The sequence below is a fragment of the Jaculus jaculus genome, chromosome 10, assembly GCF_020740685.1.
Source record: "Jaculus jaculus isolate mJacJac1 chromosome 10, mJacJac1.mat.Y.cur, whole genome shotgun sequence".
NCBI classification, from domain to species: Eukaryota; Metazoa; Chordata; class Mammalia; order Rodentia; family Dipodidae; genus Jaculus; species Jaculus jaculus.
This window is the reverse complement of record NC_059111.1, coordinates 13961037-13980491: the sequence shown is the minus strand read 5'-3', so window position 1 is coordinate 13980491 and position 19455 is coordinate 13961037. Positions and strand designations below refer to the sequence as shown.

At 51.7% G+C, this 19455-nt stretch overlaps 1 protein-coding gene across 1 annotated transcript in view; it reads right to left on the bottom strand.

Annotated features, from left to right (window-relative positions):
• Nucleotides 1-769: 769 nt before the first annotated feature.
• Smad6 (SMAD family member 6) overlaps nucleotides 770-19455 on the bottom strand; it is a 103826-nt gene continuing 85140 nt past the window's right edge. The window contains exon 4 of the mRNA XM_004662562.2: nucleotides 770-1642. Coding sequence (XP_004662619.2) covers nucleotides 1095-1642 — 548 coding nt within the window. The 3' untranslated portion in view covers nucleotides 770-1094. The remainder of the gene's footprint in view (nucleotides 1643-19455) is intronic.

Sequence of the window (19455 nt, the reverse complement as noted above, 5' to 3'; positions counted from 1 at the left end):
TTGGTGTCACGTGCTGGCCATTCGTCCTTCCAGAACTTCAATGCGCCCCGTTTATAAAGCAGAAACACACCCCCTGCCTTTCCACACGTGACCAGCAGCAGCTCTGCACAGGAACACGCTGAGCTTGCTGGCCGTGGTGGGACGGGATGTGTAGCCCCATCTAGGTTCTGAAAAGGACCTCTGCACTCTGGGACTCAAAGCTGCTGTACAAAGTGGAGAGAAATAGTATCTTCTTGCTTGTGGATAGTTCTGAGACGGCAGGCATGGACCTGAGCCTCTCCCATCAGACTGGGAATCCCTCTAGGCCAGGGCTGAGGGGGGGGGGGTTCTCTCCCATCACATAGGGCGAGCTTGCCCACACCTACTGTCTTTCCCGGCTCAGTTTCTAGCCAGTGGACACATACCAGACACGGGCAGTACGGAACAAACCCTTCTCTGGTTCTTAGGTGTAAATGTAGCCTTTCTCTCTTTACAGTTTATTTCGTCTACTCCAAATCCAATAAATAAGAAAGCCAAATTCCTGATGGGTCTGAAGCCCTGAATGTCCCTCTTTGTAAAAAGAAGACATTTAAAAAAAAATTTTTTTTTAAAAAAGCTATAATGCAAATACTTTATTATTGAGTGACTGGTTGGTATTAGCTTTTTGTTTGGGCATTAATATTTCAAAAACCATACACCAAACCCAGGCTTTTCCACCTAGCTCGCTGTATCATTTTCTTTAAAAAAAAAAAAAAAAATGGAGGAAGGAGGAAAAGAAAGAAAATATATCTGTATTGAAAGAATTATAAGCCAAAGTGCGTCTTTCTTGTTTTGTCCATATACACACATTGCACCATACATAAATAATTACATTGTAAAAATGACTCCATAATTACAAGTATAATATATATTTCCATATAATATATAAAACTTTATATTAAATCTAGGTAGATGATATTTGGGGGCGGAGGGAGGGGGAGGGTTTGTCCGTGGTGGGTGGGTGTGTGTGTGTGTGTGAGAGAGGGGGATGGAGGAGGGGAGGAGAGGTGGCATCTCTGGGCGCTGACCCCTTGGGAGGAGGAGGGACCGCTGCAAACCAGACCCGGTAGCCACCGCTATCTGTGGTTGTTGAGGAGGATCTCCAGCCAGCAGGGACAGGAGGTGATGAACTGCCGGGAGTAGCAGGGTCCCCAGCCCTTGGCGAAGCTGATGCGGACGCTGTGCGGGTCGTAGGGGCCGTGGGCGGCGTCGGCGTGCTGCAGCAGCGCGGCGCGCTCGAAGTCGAACACCTTGATGGAGTAGCCCGGGGGCACCTTGCGCACGACCAGGGCGCGGCCGCCGCCGCCGCCGCCGCCGGGCGCGTCCAGCGTCGGGGAGTTGACGAAGATGGGGTGCTCGCCGCGGTTGTAGGCCCACACGCCGTCGGGCTCCTTGCTGAGCACGATGCCGAAGCCGATCTTGCTGCGCGTGCGGCGCACCGACTCGCTGCGCTGCTCCAGGTTGAGCTGGCCCAGGCAGAAGCCGCTGCCCTGAGGTAGGTCGTAGAAGATGCTGACCGCCTGCTCGTACACCGCGTAGAGGCGGCCCACTCGGGTCCGGTGCTCCCAGTACGCCACGCTGCACCAGTGGCTCGGCTTGGTGGCATCTGGAGACATGCTGGCATCTGCGGGGCAAGCGCACGGACATTGGGGAGGGTTACTGAGGGGGGTGTGCTGGCGGGGTTGGCAGGCTGGATGATGGGTTTTCCCATTGCCAACCCGGGTGTGAACGCCCCACTGGGCGCCAGGTCAGCAAGAAATTTAGCACACAGTGGGGATTCTCTCTCTCTCTCTTATCCCCTGCCCATGCAAAAGTGGTAAACGTGAGCCCGGCACAGTGGCGCATGCCTTTAAGTCCCAACGCTTGGGAGGCAGAGGTAGGTGGATCACCAAGGCCACCCTGAGAGTACACAGTGAGTTCCACGTCAGCCTGGACTACAGTGAGACCCTACCTTGAAAAGCCAAAAAAGAAAGGAAAGAAAGAAGGAAGGAAGGAAGGAAGGAAGGAAGGAAGGAAGGAAGGAAGGAAGGAAGGAAGGAAGGAAGGAAGGAAGGAGGGAAGGAAGGAAAGAAAAATCTGGTAAACCTACACTGTGCACATTTGGGCACCTATGTGTGCTACGGCAGACATGAAGCACACCCAGCTCCCACACACAACACCAGCAATCACACCCAAGCAACACCCACAACCTTCCAGGCATGGGGTGTCACAGTTCTTTGCCCACAGGACCTTGTCTGTGAGTCGTGTCCCCCCGCCATAGCTTGCCCAAGGTTCATAGCACCACCTGTAAGACCTGGCAAGGATGCTGTGAGGATCTTTTAGTCCAAGCCACTACCCAAACAGAGCCCTCTATAGAGCCAGCCCCTGGAGGGGCTCTCCACGCACAGGAAGGGTCGGTGAGGCTGGGATAGCATGCTGCGGTGGTCCTGTGATAAATAAAACTGCCTGGCTGGGCAGTGGCTCCAATGGCACTCAGGGTATGCAGGAGGCGGAGGCACGGGGGCAGCTTGAGCCCACAAGTTTGGGCAAGCCCTCACCTATGGAGCCACACCCCAGCCGCAGGCCACGCTAGAGGGCGCTCTCGTCCTCCAGGCAGAGTGTAGTGCTGGCTCCGCCTTTAAATCCCAGGCCAGGTCTTCTCCTACCTAAACCTGTTTCCTTGTGGATAATGGAGCCTGCTGGGAGGGTGAGTCCTGCTGTCCCCCTTCATGGATAAGGCTCCAAGGGCCACCCAGACAATAAAGCAGCCTTGGACCCAGGGTCATAGAACTTTGAAAATAGATACGTCAGCCAGGTGTTCAAAGCTACCCCGAGACTACATAGGCATAGTGAATTCCAGGTCAGCCTGGGCTAGAGCGAGACCCTACCTCAAAAAAAAAAAAAAAAAAAAAAAAACAGGCCGGTCATGGTGCACGCCTTTAATCCCAGCACTTTAGAGGCAGAGGTAGGAGGATCGCGTGCAAGGGCACCCTGAGACTAGAAAGAGAAGCTACCTTGGTGGGGGTGGGGGAGGCGGAACACCAACAACAACAAAAAAAATCATTTGACTTGCCACTCAAACCCAGGTGAGACAGACTTACTACTCTGGTCCCCTCAGCTCCCTTCAATGGTGCCAGGCCACGCTCTCCTCACCTCACATCTGCCTCAGCTATCTGGATGGGCAGGCTGGAGAAGCCCTCTCTGACCTTCCTTCTGGGTGCTGTGAAGGGCAGGCCCCTCCCTTGACCTGGGCAGGTGTCAGCTAGCCTGGACAGGTGACTCTGGGGTTAGCCTACATTCCCCATCTAGGAAGGGGTGGGTCTCCATTCTCTCTGCCCCAAGGTTATGGCTATCCCTAGGGTGCTGGAAACAATGTAAAAGGGAGGGAAGAAAGAAAATATAACCCAAGTGTCCAAGTGTCCCTCCCGCAGCCAGCCTGTGCTCCGTCCAGGTGGCTTGATGGGCTCAGGCCTCAGGGTAGATAACAAGGACAGAATCACCCACTCTCTGCCACAGGGATCCCCCAGAGTTCCCCAACATCATTTCATCTTGTGGGTCCTGATACTTTGGGCTTCCTAGATGCAAGCTAGTCAAAAACAAATAAACAAACAAACAAACAAAAAACCAACAAAGAAACCCCTCTATTCTTAAGCTATACCCCTAGTCCAAGAAAACCCACTTTAAAACAGGTCCGTTAGTGATAACATAGGGTTATCTATGATTTTGGCCTATGGGGACTTCTTTTCTAACATTTCATTTCTTTCACCAGGAACCAAGGAAAACATAAGTCTACAGGCGGGCCTACGGGATGAATGCAGCCCAGTGACCTTGAGCCTGGAAGATGATGTCCTGTGGGGCACACAGTGACTTGCCTGAAGAGCGGCAGAGAGCATCAGAGCTAGGGCCAGAACGTGAGCGCCCAGAATTCTTGTCTACGAAAGTCAAAAGCTTTCAGAGAGAGGCAGGCCGACACTGACCAGCTGTACAACCTCGGGCAAACTACTGAACCCAGCCTCAGTCTCCCTCTTTCTAAAATGAACCAACTCGTTGTTGAGGGTCTTACTCGTTGGAGCCCCCCCGCTGTGGGCTTTCTAGAAACTCTGGCTCCCGGCCTGATGGAACCTCACAGGCGAGCGAGCCCTCAAACAGCCAAGGCTGCCGCCATGGGAGGGGTTCAGGGGCACCCGGGATGGCAGAAGCTGGCAACCACGTGAAGGCCGAGATTTCAAGAAGGAGTGCCCGCCGCAGACTGATACCAGGAGGCTGGTACCCCGGAGCCCATGTCGGTAGGCGCACCTCCCCACTCCACCCACCAGGGATAGCCTCTCGTGCAAAGGTCCTTTTCACTTGGGGGTTCCGAAGCTGTGGTCCTACCAGCCTGAATGGAGAACCAGCTCTTTAATTGCAAATAAATACCAGGGAGTCAGACGGGCAGAGAGCAACATCAAAGATGACCGAGCCCTGACCGAAACTCAGGCTCACCGCCCCCCCCCCCCTTCTCTCAGAGCCTGGCCTAGTTCCCAGCCAGACTGTGCGTATTCCCGCTGGGAGGGGCGGGTGGGGAGGAGTCCTGCCTCCTGGCCTGGATCCAGCAGGTCACCTTCCTTCTCTACCCAGTCTTCCTATCCGCAAGGAGGATGAGACACTAAGGTTTGGTTCTAAATTTCTTCTCTTAAAAAAAAAAAAAAGATTTTATTTATTTATTTATTAGGGAGGGAGAATGGGTACAAGAGGCAGAGAGGGAGGGAGGGAGGGAGGGAGGGAGGGAGGGAGGGAGGGAGGGAGGGAGGGAGGGAGGGAGGGAGGGGAGAATGTGTGTGCCAGGCCTCCAGCCACTGCAAGTGAACTCCAGATGCATGCGCCTCCTCATGCACCTAGCTTACGTGGGTAGTGGGGAATCAAACCCGGGTCCTTAGGCTTCTCAGGCAAGCGCCCTAACCACGAAGCCATCTCTCCAGCCCTGGCTCTAAATTTCTGTGGCGAAGTGGGTGTTCTCAGCAGCCCTAGTCACTGGCTTACCTGGAAACCTGCTCGTGTGTCTGTCCTTAAGCAGGAGGATGGATAAACAGCTGTCGCCTGGGGGCCCTGCTCAGCAGTGGAAGGAATCAACTCCCCAAAGATGCCACAGTGTGGGTGGCCCTCCGGGGTACCTGCTCAGCGGCAGAAGCCATGAACAGGAGGTCTGCTGGTGGCTTTTAGAGAGAGGAAACTCTTGGGTAGGCAAAGTAGTGTACAAAAAGCGCACCAGGCCTGGAGAGATGGCTTAGCGGTTAAGCGCTTGCCCATGAAGCCTGTGGACCCCGGTTCAAGGCTCGGTTCCCCAGGTCCCACGTTAGCCAGATGCACAAGGGGGCGCACGCGTCTGGAGTTTGTTTGCAGTGGCTGGAAGCCCTGGTGTGCCCATTCTCTCTCTCTCTCCCTCTATCTGTCTTTCTCCCTATGTCTGTCGCTCTCAAATAAATAAAAAATTACAATAAATAAATAAAATTTTAAAAAGCGCACCAAAGCCGGGCGTGGTGGCGCACGCCTTTAATCCCAGCACTCGGGAGGCAGAGGTAGGAGGATTGCTGAGAGTTCGAGGCCACCCTGAGACTACATTAGTGAATCCCAGGTCAGCCTGAGCTGGAGTGAGGCCTTACCTCGAAAAATCAAAAAAAAAAGCACACCAGCAGCTGAGCGTGGCGCGCGCCTTTAATCCCAGCACTTGGGAAGGGAGGTGCAGGTAGGGAGAGGATCACTGAGACCACAGAGTGAGTTCTAGGTCAGCCTGGGATAGAGAGAGTGAGACCCTACCTGGGGAAAAAAAAAAAAAAATATATATATATATATATATATACACACACACACACACACACACACACACACACATACATACGTATATCAATTTCTTTAAGAAGAGGGAATCAGAACAAACCGTAAGCATCATTGGAGAGTGGGGTGAGTGAGAAAGGGGCTAAGAGAACTTTCCAGAGACGATGTTATCTCGGTGAGAACAATGAGCACTCAGGTACAGTCACACTCAGAATCATGACCCTATTTGGCTGTGCATTTTATTGTAAATATGTAGGATACCTTTAAAATACTTTTTTTTTAAGTGGACTTGTGCTGTGTGCCACCTTCCAGTGTGTTTTACAGTATCCTGGGCGGGGGGGGGGGGGGGGGGAATGGTTCCAGGTGGCCCAGGGGATGGATGGGCTTCGGTTGCCTCCCCAGAACTGCCCACATTCCTGCCAGCAGAGGGTAGTGGCAGCCTGCACAGGACAGGAGGCAGCAAGAAAGTTCCTCTCCCTGCACACAGCATGCCTTCCTCTGCCCAGCCAGGACCAGGACGGAGGAGAGCCCAGTGTATCACTTTGTCTGGGGTGGAGGGGGTGCCGAGTTTTGAGGGGGGGGGAGCCAGCTGGAGTTTGGAGGAGGCGGGGAGGGCTGAAATCCCAAGAAATGCCTTGGGCTTCTTTTGAATCAGCACTTTTCTGTCAAAACAAAGGGCAGAGAGAAGCAGTCCGTGAGTCCCTCCTCACCCCCACCCCCACCCCAGGGCCCTGCTAAAGCCTGAGCACACTGCGGCTTGTTTTCCTGCCCTCCCCTGGCTGGCCATCCCACAAAAGACCCAGGAACACGCCCTGTTCTGGTTAGAGCGAGCGTCCCCCCCCACACACACAGGGGGCCGGGGCCCCCAGGCACTCACAGCCTCCAAGCCCTGGCTAGGGTGGCCCCTTGCCCAACACGCTCCCAGTCTTAGGGGCTTAACACCTATCTGGGCCACAGCCTCCTCCTCGCCTCCTGGGGCTGGACGAACAGACCCCACTCGGTACCCCAGACAAGAGGCACTAGGTCTGGCCCCCAGAGAAAACTAGAGAGAGAGAGAGAGAGAGAGAGAGAGGCTCTCAGACAAACCTGACAGGTGAAGCAACTTACTTGGGGTCACACCCAGCACGGTGGCAGGCAATGGAGCGAGAGGACTCTTAGGGTTTTGCACTGACCCCTTTTCTTGGGGGGCCTCCCTCTCTCATGGAAAACTCCTTTCTTCTGTCACATGCCATGCCTGTGGCTTCAAGTTCCTGTCATCCAACCAGCAGCTTTTCATCTGTGGCTCCCAAGGCCTGGGAGCAATTATGTGGCCCTGCATCTGGTTAACCTAACACCCCTTTTAGAGCCTTGTTTGCCCATTAGATAAGTAGTTTTGGTTATCAAACTGGGGGGGGGTGGCGGGGTGGAGGGGGAGAAAGGAGTTTCCATTTAATTCTTTCTCCTCTGTCGCTTAAAGCTGCTGTACAAATGGCTTCGGGGTTTTGCAGTCCAGCCAGGCTCGCTTGGCTTGCAGGGGAGGGGGGGCCCCTGTCTTTCCCCCTCTTGGCCGTAGTAATAAAGCAGGAAAGGAATGCACGCAGGACCATGCTAATGGTCAGCAGCTTAGAGCGAGCCGAGCCTCTGCTGAACGTGGTCCAGCAGTCGGCCGGCTGACAGGAGTTCCCTCCTCCAACCCCCCCCACCTCCCCAGCCCCCCACCTCCCCAGCCCCCCCACCTCCCCAGCCCCCCACCGCAGCTCCAGCACCTCTGGCTCCTAAAGGAAGCCCAGCTTCCAAGAGGAAGTTCCTAATCGGTCATTACATCACGGGCGGTCTGGCCACCGTGGCTGCCTGCCCACCCAAAGCCAACCTGGAGTTGGAGGTGGGGTTGGGGGGGGGTCCTTTGGCTGCTGAGGACTGAGTGCCGGCGACACCCTCCCCCTCCCCGGAGAGCCGATGGGGTGATGGGTGCTGGAGACAATTGGGTGTCTAGTGCGTGGGGCTAGATGATAAGCTACTTACACCAACCCAGCTCAGCCACTCTCCAGCACAAGCAACTGTCTGGGCAGGAATGAAGAAGGTATTCTAACCTAAAGAGACACTTGTGCCCCTCCCTTAGCCTATCAGACTACTGGAAAAAAAAATAATAATAATAATGGTCCCCAAGGAATTGGAATTTCCCCAGGAATTTGTGCTGGGGGAAGGAAAAGGCTGAAGCCTGGTGCCAGGCCGAGGAGAAGCTTGTCTCCAGCAAAGAGATTTCCCACAGTGCTGACAAGTTGTCAGAACATCTTGCAGGGGACAAGGATGATGGCTGGGACCCCACCTTGACCGAGGCTGCTCAGTTACACAGAACTTTTTTAATAAAAATTTAACTAATTTATTTACTTGAGAGAGAGAACGGGCACACCAGGGCCTTCAGCCACTGTAAACAAACTCCAGATGCATGTGCCACCTTGTGCATCTGGCTTATGTGGGTTCTGGGGAATCGCACTGGGGCCCTTTGGCTTTGCAGGCAAACTCCTTAACCACTAAGCATCTCTCCAGCCCAGAATTCTTCTATATTTTAAAATATTTTATTTTCTATTTATTTATTACAGTCAGAGGGAGAGAGTGAGTGAGAATGGGCACGCCAGGGCCTCTAGCCACTGCAAACAAACTCCAGGCGCATGTGCCACTATGTGCATCTGGCTTTACATGGGACCTGGAGAATCAAACCTGGGTCCTTAGGCTTCATAGGCATGTGCCTTCAACCGCTAAGCCATCTTTCCAGCCTCTTAATTTCTATTTACAACTAAACCTTGGGTTGCAGAGCGATGCCTCAGTGGTTAAAGGTGCTTTGCTTGCAAAAGCCTGATGGCCCAGGTTTCACTCCCTAGTAACCATGTAAAACCAGATGTGCAAAGTGACACATGTATGTGGACTTCGTTTGCAATGGCAAGAGGCCTTGACCTTGGCAAACCCGTTCTCTCTTGGCTGGCAAATAAATTTAAAAATAAATAAAACTAGAGCAGGCAGGAGCGATGGCTCTTGCCTGCAAAGCCTAACGCCCTGGGTTTGATTCCCCGATATGCACCTAAAGCCAGATATACAAAGTGGCACATGCATCTGGAGTTCATTTACAGAGGTTGGAGGCTCTGGTGTGCCCATTCTCTGTTTGCTTTCAACTAAATAAAAATATTTAAAGACATTAATTAAGTTGAACCTTGTTTCAGAACCCCAAAGACAGACTTGGGGGTCACGGGAGCCCTTTCATTTGTACCCCTCCCCAGCATGCCACATTGAAGGACTCTCCTCTCTCTTACTTTTCATTCTGACTTGTCTCTTTTCTCGGCCTATTGAGGATGGGTGGTTAGGTTGTTAGGGGCTCCCAGGGTCCAGGCTTGTACCCGAAATACCATAATATCTTGGGCAAGCAACTACATCCCCCTGATTCCTAAACTGTGAGATGGGGTGCAATCGGTAGTTACCTCCTGGGGCACCAGAATCAAGTTCAGTTGCAACAAACGGAGCTTAGCTGGAAATGAGCAGCCTGCGGGTTAGCAGCTAGGATGATTCATGAGTGCTGCCATGTGGCCTTATCTATACAGATTATTTGTGCCAATCACGTAACAAATTGGCTCAGCCTGTAGAGTTGGCAAGGGGGTTGGCACAAGGACATCACAGTGGCAAAGACACGCTGTGTCACCCATACACTTTAGAGAATCAAGGAGAGGAAAGGACGACACATCGTTCACCATTTCAGAAAACCTGTATCATTTGTTCATCCACAACCTAGGGCCACTTCTGCAACTCAGTAAACATATATACTTTTGCTTTCTCCCTCCCAGTCAAACGCCCCACCCCTCCAGACCTCAGCAAGGGGCATTTTCTAGATGGAACCCAGCAGGGAGTACTGGCGGTGGGGAAGGACTGCCAGCTGGGCTGGTGTCCTGGAAGGCAAGGGGACAGACATGCTCTAAGTTCGCGGTTTACTATCTTTGCTGAAGTCACAAGTGTCCCTTCTCAGGGCAGACACCTTTGCGCCCCCCCGCCCGTGCTTCTCAGTCAGAGGCCGCTCAGCAGTCCAGGATGGACATCCCGGCCCTGGCCAGCCCCTGAGCTAGCCTCTGTTCCGGCCTCTGGTTTGCCCTCAGTGGCACCACCCAGGAGGGTAGAGGAGCCAAAGGAGACGTGAGACAGGCTCTGCAGAAAGAACCTTTCTTTCAGCCTTGGTGCCCCGACCCTGGCTTGCTCTCGCCCTCGAGCCTCTGGAGGAACAAAGCGGTGGCCTGGGCTGTGCTAGGTAAGGTTTCTGGTCTTTTGTCTTGCGCAAGATTCAAACAAATCCTGAAAAGATGAACTCATCCCACGGCCTTGACCCAGAACACGCTTCATCCAAACCCTCACACACACAGGCCTGGCTCTGGGTCTGCTTCCTGCCTCGGGGCAGCCTGCACCCCCAGGAGCCGTCGGGACCCTCTTCTGTCACCTTCCTCTACACAGGCTCCCCTGTAGTAAGCACTACCCTGTCTTGCTCTGACAGAAATGGTCTCCCACCTAGCAAGACGGTCCTTAGGAAGGGACAACGGGGCTTTCTCTCCAGGTTCTAGTGTTCTAAGCACAAGACGACAGACGGCACATTGAGGGCCACTGAAGCTCAAAAAGCCACATGAGGGCTGGAGAGATGGCTTAGTGGTTAAGCGCTTGCCTGTGAAGCCTAAGGACCCCGGTTCGAGGCTCGGTTCCCCAGGTCCCACGTTAGCCAGATGCACAAGGGGGCGCATGCGTCTGGAATTTGTCTGCAGTGGCTGGAGACCCTGGCGCACCCATTCTCTCTCTCTCTCTGCCTCTTTCTCTGTCTGTCGCTCTCAAATAAATAAATAAAAATAGACCAAAAAAAGCCACATGGGGGCTGAAGAGTTGGCTTAGCAGTTAAGGCACTTATTTGCCTGCACAGCCAAAGGACCCAGGTTCGATTCCCCAAGACCCACATATGCCAGATGCACAAGGTGGTACATGCATATATATATATAATGTTTTTTTTTTGCAGTGGCTAAAGGCTCTGACACACCCAATCTCTCTAGTAAATAAATAAAAATTAAAAAAAAAATTTTAAAGCTACATAGGGCTGGAGAGATGGCTCTGTAGTTAAAGGTACTTGCCTTGTAAAGTCTGACCGCTCAGGTCCAGTTCCCTGGTACTCATGTAGAGCCAAATACACCAAGTGGTGCATGCATCTAGAGATCTTTGCAGTGGCAACAGGCCCTGGCACACGCATATTCATTCTCTCTCCCCTTGCAAATAAATAATACACTAAATATATTTTAATTTTTATTTACTCATTTGAGAGGCAGAGAGAAAGAGTGAATGAGAGAGAGAATGGGCGCACCAGGGCCTTTACCCACCACACACGAACACTAGATGCATGCACCACCTTGTGCAGCTGGCTTATGCAGGTCCTGGAGAATTGAACCTGGGACCTATGGCTTTGCAGGCAAGCACCTTAACAGCTAAGCCATCTTCTTAGCCCCATAAAATATATATGTTTTTAAAAGAGCCACGAGAATGAAGACAGGGGTCAGAGCCATCTCTTGCACGGAAGCAAATGCAGATAGACCCGATTCCACCAGAAACAATGGAAGGGACCCCAAACACTTCCACCTAATAGGAAAGCACCCTCAAACCCCTAGAGCAGGGAGAACCCTTCACCCCATGAGCAGAGAAATACCCAGGTGGAGTAGGCAGGGAAGGAAGGACAGAAAAGGTAGGAAGTAGTCGGGCGTGGTCATACATGCCTTCAATCCCAGCACTCGGGAGGCAGAGGTAGAAGAATCTCCACGAGTTCGAGGCCACCCTGAGACTACATAGTGAATTCCAGGTCAGCCTGGGGCTAGGGTGAGACCTTACCTTGAAAAACCAAACAGAAAAGAAGAAGTGGGAAGCGTCTGCTTGAGGGAGAGACAGAATAGATAAGCTAATGGAATCAGACCCTGTTTATAAAGGAACCAGGATCTGCCACAAGAGACTCTCAACTTTGCTCCCATTCCAAGGTGTGTGTATGTGTGTGTGTGTGCCTGTCTGTTTGTCTCTCTCCCTCCCCCCCCCTCAATTTTCCCTTCTTTTCCAAGGTCTCTTGTCTTAGTACACAGTTTGATGCTCAGAATGTTTGTGGTCTTACTTTCAAAGACCACCTGTGGTGGAAAAGCCTGGCTTTTCTGACTTTTCTAACTACCACTGGGAGGACAAATATCACGAATATGCAAGAATATGAAGCTAAACGCGGGGCCCCTGAAAGAGGCAGCAGATTTAAGAAGGGAAGGGCTGGAGAGATGGCTTAGTGGTTAAGGCACTTGCCTGCTAAACCCGAGGACCTAGATTCTCTTCCCCAGAGCCAATGTTAGCCAGATGTCCATGGTGGTGCACATGTCTGGAGTTCATTTGCAGTGGCTAGAGGCCCAGGTGTGCCCATTCTCTCTCTCTCTCTCTCATAAATAAAAATAAAATAAAGGAAGGGAAGACGCTCTCCATCTCCTCCTGGCGGCCTATAGTGGAACTGCTGGATCCTCACATAAACCAGCTTGCTGGTCAGGAAGGGTGAGTGAGCCTGGGTTTTCATTTCAGACATTTCCTTCTCCCTCTCTCCCTCTCTCTCTGGGTTCGTGGAGCATGTGTCTGGAGTTCGTTTGCAATGGCTAGAGACCCTATGAAGCCTAAGAACTCATGTTCGAATCTCCAGGTCCCACGTAAGCCAAACGCACAGTGACGCAAGCATACAATGTTGTACCTGTGCACCAAGGGGCACACGCACCTGTAGTTCATTCACAGCGGCTGGCGGCCCTGGCATGCCCAGTCTCTCTCTCTTTGCCTCTCTCTCCCCCTCTCAAAATAAAAGAAAGAAAGGGGGATAGGGTATAGAAACTGTACAAAGAGCTCAATAACGGGGTTTCCCTCCCCTTCCCCCCAGCATGTTAGAATCCTGCTTAACCCTGAACGCCAACGCCCTTTGGAAAGCCTTCCACAGCCACTAGGTAGGAAGCACATCTCCTCTGTCGTAGGGTGTGTGTACCTGCAGCCTCGCCTATGAGCAGACTGCTGGGCAGACACATTAGATGGATTTTACATTCGTGGGCTACAAGAACTCCTGGGAGATCATTGGTCAACCCACACATACACGTAGTAGCAAATAGCACAGAGGTGAAATGGTGTCTGTTTAACATAAATGTTGCTCAGGGGGCCCCCACATTAAGGTGGGAAGAGGGGTACCGTCCCTACTTGCTAGTGCTCATGATAAGACCTGCCAGTGGAATACAACATGAACTCCTATGTAAGGCTCATTTCAGTAACAAATAGCAACAAAAACAAGCTAACAGTCATCCGGTCCAGCAATGGGGGTGGCTTTCATTTCCCTGGCTTGCTTGGAGGGAACCAGAGACATGGTGCAGGACGGATGAGCCAAAGAATGGCTGGTGGAGCTGGTTTTCTTATTTGCAAAGCTCTGTAACAACCTACCCACGAGACCTTACGTGTGATTTTGCAAGTCAAATGGATCTGCTTTGATTTATATGAAAGATGAAGTCTGGGGCTGGGGAGACAGCTTAGTGGTTAAGGCGCTTGCCTGCAAAGCCAAAGGACTCAGGTTTGATCCCCCAGGACCCATGTAAGCCAGATACACAAGGGGGCCCACACATCTGGAGTTTGTTTGCAGTGGCTGGAGGCCCTGACGTGCCCATTCTCTCTCTCTCACTTTATATATATATATATATATATGCATGTATTTAAAAGAACCTTCCACTCCTAAACTGATTTTTTTCCCCCCAAGGCAGGGTCTCACTCTAGCCCAGGCTGACCTGGAATTCACTATGTAGTCTCAGGGTGGCCTCGAACTCTCGGCGATCCTCCTACCTCTGCCTCCCGAGTGCTGGGATCAAAGGCGTGCGCCACCACTGGCTTTTGTCTGTTCTGGCAAGGGGTGGACTAATACTGCCACAGTCCCGCTGGCCTTTCTGCTCAGCCTTCCATTCCCAAGGCGGATGTTTCCGCAGTGACAGACCTGCCTTGCTTTCTAAGACCCTGCTTATAAAGTGGAAAAGACTATAGAGAGGCCGGGGGTGCATAACAGAGACTCTGCCTTCGATTGGTGGCAACATCCAAGTGCCTTCTGGAGATGGCACCCCTCTGCGGGGCCATCCGCAGCCACAGGGTCCCAAGGGCCAGGCGGGAGACGCTAACCCTAGCGAGCAGCGGTCACCCGCCGTACACTAACCCAGCAAACCCCGGCAGATTTGAGTGTGGGCTTTTTCGTTCCCAGGACCTCGTCTGTAGTCACTCTCCAGAATCCTGTCCCTAAGCACGCACAGTCCACACCACCCATCTACTCTGACGCCCAGGAAGCTATGCACTTTACCAAAGACAAAGGCTCAAGGACGCTGAGACCCCTGCCCAAAGTCATACACCCAAGATTCCAACAGGTGGCCAGCAGTCCCCATCCTGAGGTCTCCCATGGGTGTGGCTCGCACCTCCTCCAGGCAGCTGGTGCCTGCCAAGCGGCCCTTCCCCCTCCTTTTCACCTGGGTACCAGTGGCCTACAGCCATTCAGCGCCTGCATTCCTAGAGCACAGGCCCCCAGTCAGCCCACTGTGGAGGATCCTAAGTAATTCTGCCCATAAATCAAGGCCATTGCGAATTTCCCTCTTAGCCACAGGCAAAGTCAACCGTCTCCTTTCCCTCCTCTGCAGTTAACCACCGCCACTGGGTTCACTGTACCGCTAGGGCTCTGTCTGGCCTGGGGCCAGCTCTCAATTATTAATTAATCTGGGAGGCGCAGGTTGCATTCCTGGCCACCTAACCACTTCCTCCTCAGTGGGGAACTCAAAGGCCAGGCCCTCCCGGTTACAACAAGCTTCTCCCAACACTCCAGCCTTGTCTTGTAGAAAGGACAGTTAAAATACAAAGCTTGAAAAAAAAAAAAAAAAAGTAGACAGGCTGAAGAGATGGCTCAGCAGTTTAGGCACTTGCTGGCAAAGTCTACAGGCCCGGGGTTGGGTTTCCCAGTACCCACGTAAAGCCAGATGTGCAGAGTGGTGCATGCATCTGGAGTTTGTTTGCAGGGGCTGAAGTTTCTGAAGCACTCCTTCTCTCTCTTTCTCTTTCTTCTCATATATAAACATATTCCTTATATATAAACATATTTTAGGGTTGGAGAGATGGCTTAGTGGTTAAGGTACTTGCCTGCAAAGTCAAAGGACCAGGGTTCAATTCCCCAAGGCCCATGGAAAGGAAGCCAGATGCTCGAGGGGGCACATGCATCTGGAGTTTGTTTGCAATGGCTGGAGGCCCCGGGGTGCCCATTCTCTATCTGCCTGTTTCTCTCTCTCTCTCTCTCTCAAATAAAATAAATAAATGAAAATTTAAAAAGTTTTTTTTTGTTGTTGTTTTTTAAGAGTCTCACTCTGGCCCAGGCTGACCTGGAATTCACTATGTAGTCTCAGGGTGGCCTCGAACTCACGGAGATCCTCCTACCAATGCCTCCCGAGTGCTGGGATTGAAGGCGTGTACCACCACGCCCGGCTTCTTAAAAAGTATTTTTAAAAAGAACCACAGAACACCCATATGCCCTGGCATCTCCTTGCCCCACTCAACCCATCTGGGTGCCACGGCCATTGTGAAACTACAGTGTGCCCCCTCCCTAGAAGGCTGCTGCCTGTGCCTGTGTGGAGGAGGGAAGGAGAAGCCTCCCATTTGCTCATTCTCATTGGCTAGAAGGGGCTATCATGACTGAAAACCAGGACGGGGGTTAGGGTGGCTCAGTGGGTAGAGTGCTTGCCTAGAATGCACAAAGGCCTCGGTTTGATTCCCAGCACTGTATAAACCAGATGTGGTGGTGCACAGGTACAATTCCAGCACTCAGGAAGCAGAGGCAAGAGGATCAAAAGTTTAAGGTCATTTCCAGCTACATGGCAAGTTCAAAGCCTAGCTGAACTATATAGACCCCCTGTTAAAAAAAAAAAATCTGCTGGGCGTGGTGGTGCACACCTTTAATCCCAGCACTGGGGAGGCAGAGGTAAGAGGATCCCACGTTAGCCTGATGCACAAGGGGGCGCACGCGTCTGGAGTTCGTTTGCAGTGGCTGAAGGTCCTGGCTCACCCATTCTTTCTATCTCTCTTCTCTCTCTGCTTACAAATCTATATTCATTTTATAAATATATATAAATATCAATATCAATATAAATATATATATACATACATAGTTTTGTTTTTTTGAGATAGGGTCTCACTCTAGTTCAGACAGACTTGAAATTCACTATGTAGTCTCAGGGTGGCCTTGAACTCTCAGCAAACCTCCTACCTCTGCCTTCCAAGTACTGGGACTACACCCGGTTCCAAACCTTCTTTTGACTATTTGTTTTTAATATATTTTTCTTCATTTTTTATTTATTTACTTGAGAGCGACAGACACACAGAGAAAGACAGATAGAGGGAGAGAGAGAGAATGGGCGCGCCAGGGCTTCCAGCCACTGCAAACGAACTCCAGACGTGTGCGCCCCTTGTGCATCTGGCTAACATGGGACCTGGGGAACCGAGCCTTGAACCAGGGTCCTTAGGCTTCACAGGCAAGCGCTTAACTGCTAAGCCATCTCTCCAGCCCTTGGCTATTTTTTTTTGTTTATTTTTATTTATTTGAGAGCGATAGACAGAGAGACAGAATGGGCATGCCAGGGCCTCCAACCCCTGCAAACAAACTCCAGATGTATGTGCCACATTGTGCATCTGGCTAACATGGGTTCTGGAGAATCGAGCCTCGAACAAGGATCCTTAGGCTTCACAGCCAAGCACTTAAACCACTAAACCATCTTTCCAGCCCCTTGACTACTTATTTTGAGATAGGTTCTCACTAAGTTGCTCAGGCTGGCCTTGAATACCTTATGTAGTCAGGTAAGTTGTGAACCTGTGGTCTTGCTTAGTTTCTGCTAAGTAGCTGGGATTACAGGTACACACCCCAATGTTCAACTCATGCCTGCTTTAACTGCACCTTAAACCGCTAAGCCATCTCTCCAGCCACGGATCTGGTAAGACAAATGATTTGACGCCAGATCTTTCTAGAACACCGGTGCTGTGAAGAAGAAGGGACACTTTTGCCTTTTGTCTTCCCTTTCCCTTCAGCACCAGGGGCTTCTGCATAAAGCACACATCTTGCCAAGATAAATGATTGTCCATATACAATAAAATCCGATTAATTAGGCCTTATAAATCCAGACTTTGTAATAATTCCAAAAGCAGCTGGGTTGAAGTTTAAAGTTTTCATAAACAAATGCAAAAATAAATAAGGTTCAGGACAACTGTTTATCCTCATAGCAGTGTATAAACAACGGCATACCAATTACACACAGTGCTTATCTGTTAGCTAATGCAGATCACCAGGGACCCTCCCAGGAAATGTTACCAGCCAGCAGCAGACTGGGGCATTTGAGGAAATAAGAAAACAAAACAAAACAAAAAACCCACAAAACCTGGATTCTTAGTGTCCTTTTTATTCTTTTTTTCCCCCGAGGCAGGTTCTCACTCTAGCCCAGGCTGACCTAGAACTCACTCTATAGCCCTAGGCTGGCCTGGAATTCACAGTTATCTTCCTTTCTCATCAATGATCAACCCATTAGCTTGAGATGGTAAGGAGTCCCCAAGTGGCCAGTATTCTGTGTGTTTGGAAAAGAAGCCACTGAAGGGGAGTGGAGAGGGGCTGGAGAGATGGCTTAGCAGTTAAGGTGTTTGCCTGCAAAGCCAAAGGATCTCTGTTCGATTCCCCAGGATCCATGCATCTGGAGTTCATTTGCAGTGGCTAGAGGCCCTGGAATGCCCATTCTCTCTTTCTCACTCTGCCTCTTTCCCTCTCTCAAATATATATATATGAAGCCAATGGAATGACCAAGCCTCCTCTGGTAGCCACTGGCCACCCAGGAAGGAGCAGACACCTTGGCTCTGCTTGTCACCAGCTCTCTGTGCCGGGCTTCAAGAAGCGGCACTTCCTAGAGTCTCTGGCCAGGGGACCCTGCCAGCTCTGGCATTCCCCACTGAGAGTGGGCAGGGAAACCCCCTCGGGCGTCGGCTGCAGCTGGGAACCAAGGTCTCCTGGTGATGGCTTCACTCCTGGGGCATCATTATGTGGACTAGGCGGTCAGTAATAAATACAGGGGACCCAAGGGGGACCACAGGGGCTTGGGGTGACAGGAAAAAAAAAAAGAGTCCTGTGAGTTTGTGAAGCCATCAGGTTGACAGGGTGCCTCAGGCTTGGCTCAAGAGGGACAGACTGCAAGGCCCCAGAGAGGCAGGCAGGAGGCCAAACTGGAAATACCGAAGGCTGCTCGGGCTGGGGAGACAGCCCTGCCAAGTCGGGGAGGCGGTGCTGGGGGGGGGGGAGGGGGGGGACGGGCGACTAGCAGGTTCCGGCCAGGCGGGTCCCTAAGGGCATGGAGTCAGGCCCAACTGCCTATGTCTCAGGGCACGTGGGGGCTGGAGGCCAGCCAGGGAGACCCGGAGCCGCCAGTCTCCCCAGGGTGCCCCTGTCCCGGCGCTACCCTCCAGCCCTCGGGTCTAAGGATCCTGAGGAAGCGCAGCCTCCTCCAAGTGGCAAGCCGACCTTGGCAGGGAGTCTGGTCAGCCACTCTCCGCTTTCTGGATTCTGGTTACAGAGATGCTCAGCACAGGCCATGGAAACTGCTGCGGGCTCTATGGCTAGCTCCCTTACGAAGAACATGCTGGAATCTAGAGTTCATCACAACCCTGACTCTGCTGGGTGAATGAACCCCTCAGACACAATCCCAAGGGGGGGGGTCAGAGCCTCTCTGTGTCCCCTGGGAAAGGCTCACCCTTTGGAGTGGGAAGCCTGGTGTGACGTTAATATTGATTGTCAGCATGTCAGAATCTTGAATCACCTAGGAGACAAACCTCTGGGTATGTCTCTGAGGGAGTTTCTAGATTGGTTTAAATGAGGTGGGAAGATCCACCCTAAATGTGGGTTTTCACCACCCCATGGGCTGAGATGTTGGACTGAATAAAGAGGACAAAGTAGAAAGAAAAAGAAAAAGAAAAGAAAAAAAAAAAACAACAACCCAGGCGTGGTGGCACACGCCTTTAATCCCAGCACTCTGGAGGCAGAGCTAGGAGGAGGATCACTGTGATTTGAAGACCAGCATCAGCATCACTTGACCCGGATTCAATCCCCCAGTACTCACATAAAGCCAGATGCACAAAGTGGTGCATGCATGTGGAGTTCATTTGCAGTGGCTGGAGGCTCTGGCAAGTCCATGCTCTATCTGGTTACCCCCCCCCCCACCCGCTTGCAAATAAATAAATTTTTTAAAAAATTAAAGAGAAGGAGAAAACGAGCTGTGCACCAGCAATGGACTGTCTGTCTCAGGACTGAGGATACGATGTGACCAGCCGTCATACTGCAGTCGCTATGCCCTCCCCATCACGACGGACTATAACCTCAAACAGAGTCAAAACAAACCCTCTCTTGCTTTTATCAGGTACTGACTTTGTCACAGCAATGAGAAAAGTAATTAGGACTAGAGAGATGGCCCAGTGGTTAAGGCACTTGCCCGCAAAACCTAACCACCTGGGCTTGATTCCCCGTCCCCACGTAAGCCAGAGGCACAAAGTGGCATATGCATCTCTAGGTTGCCGTGGCTA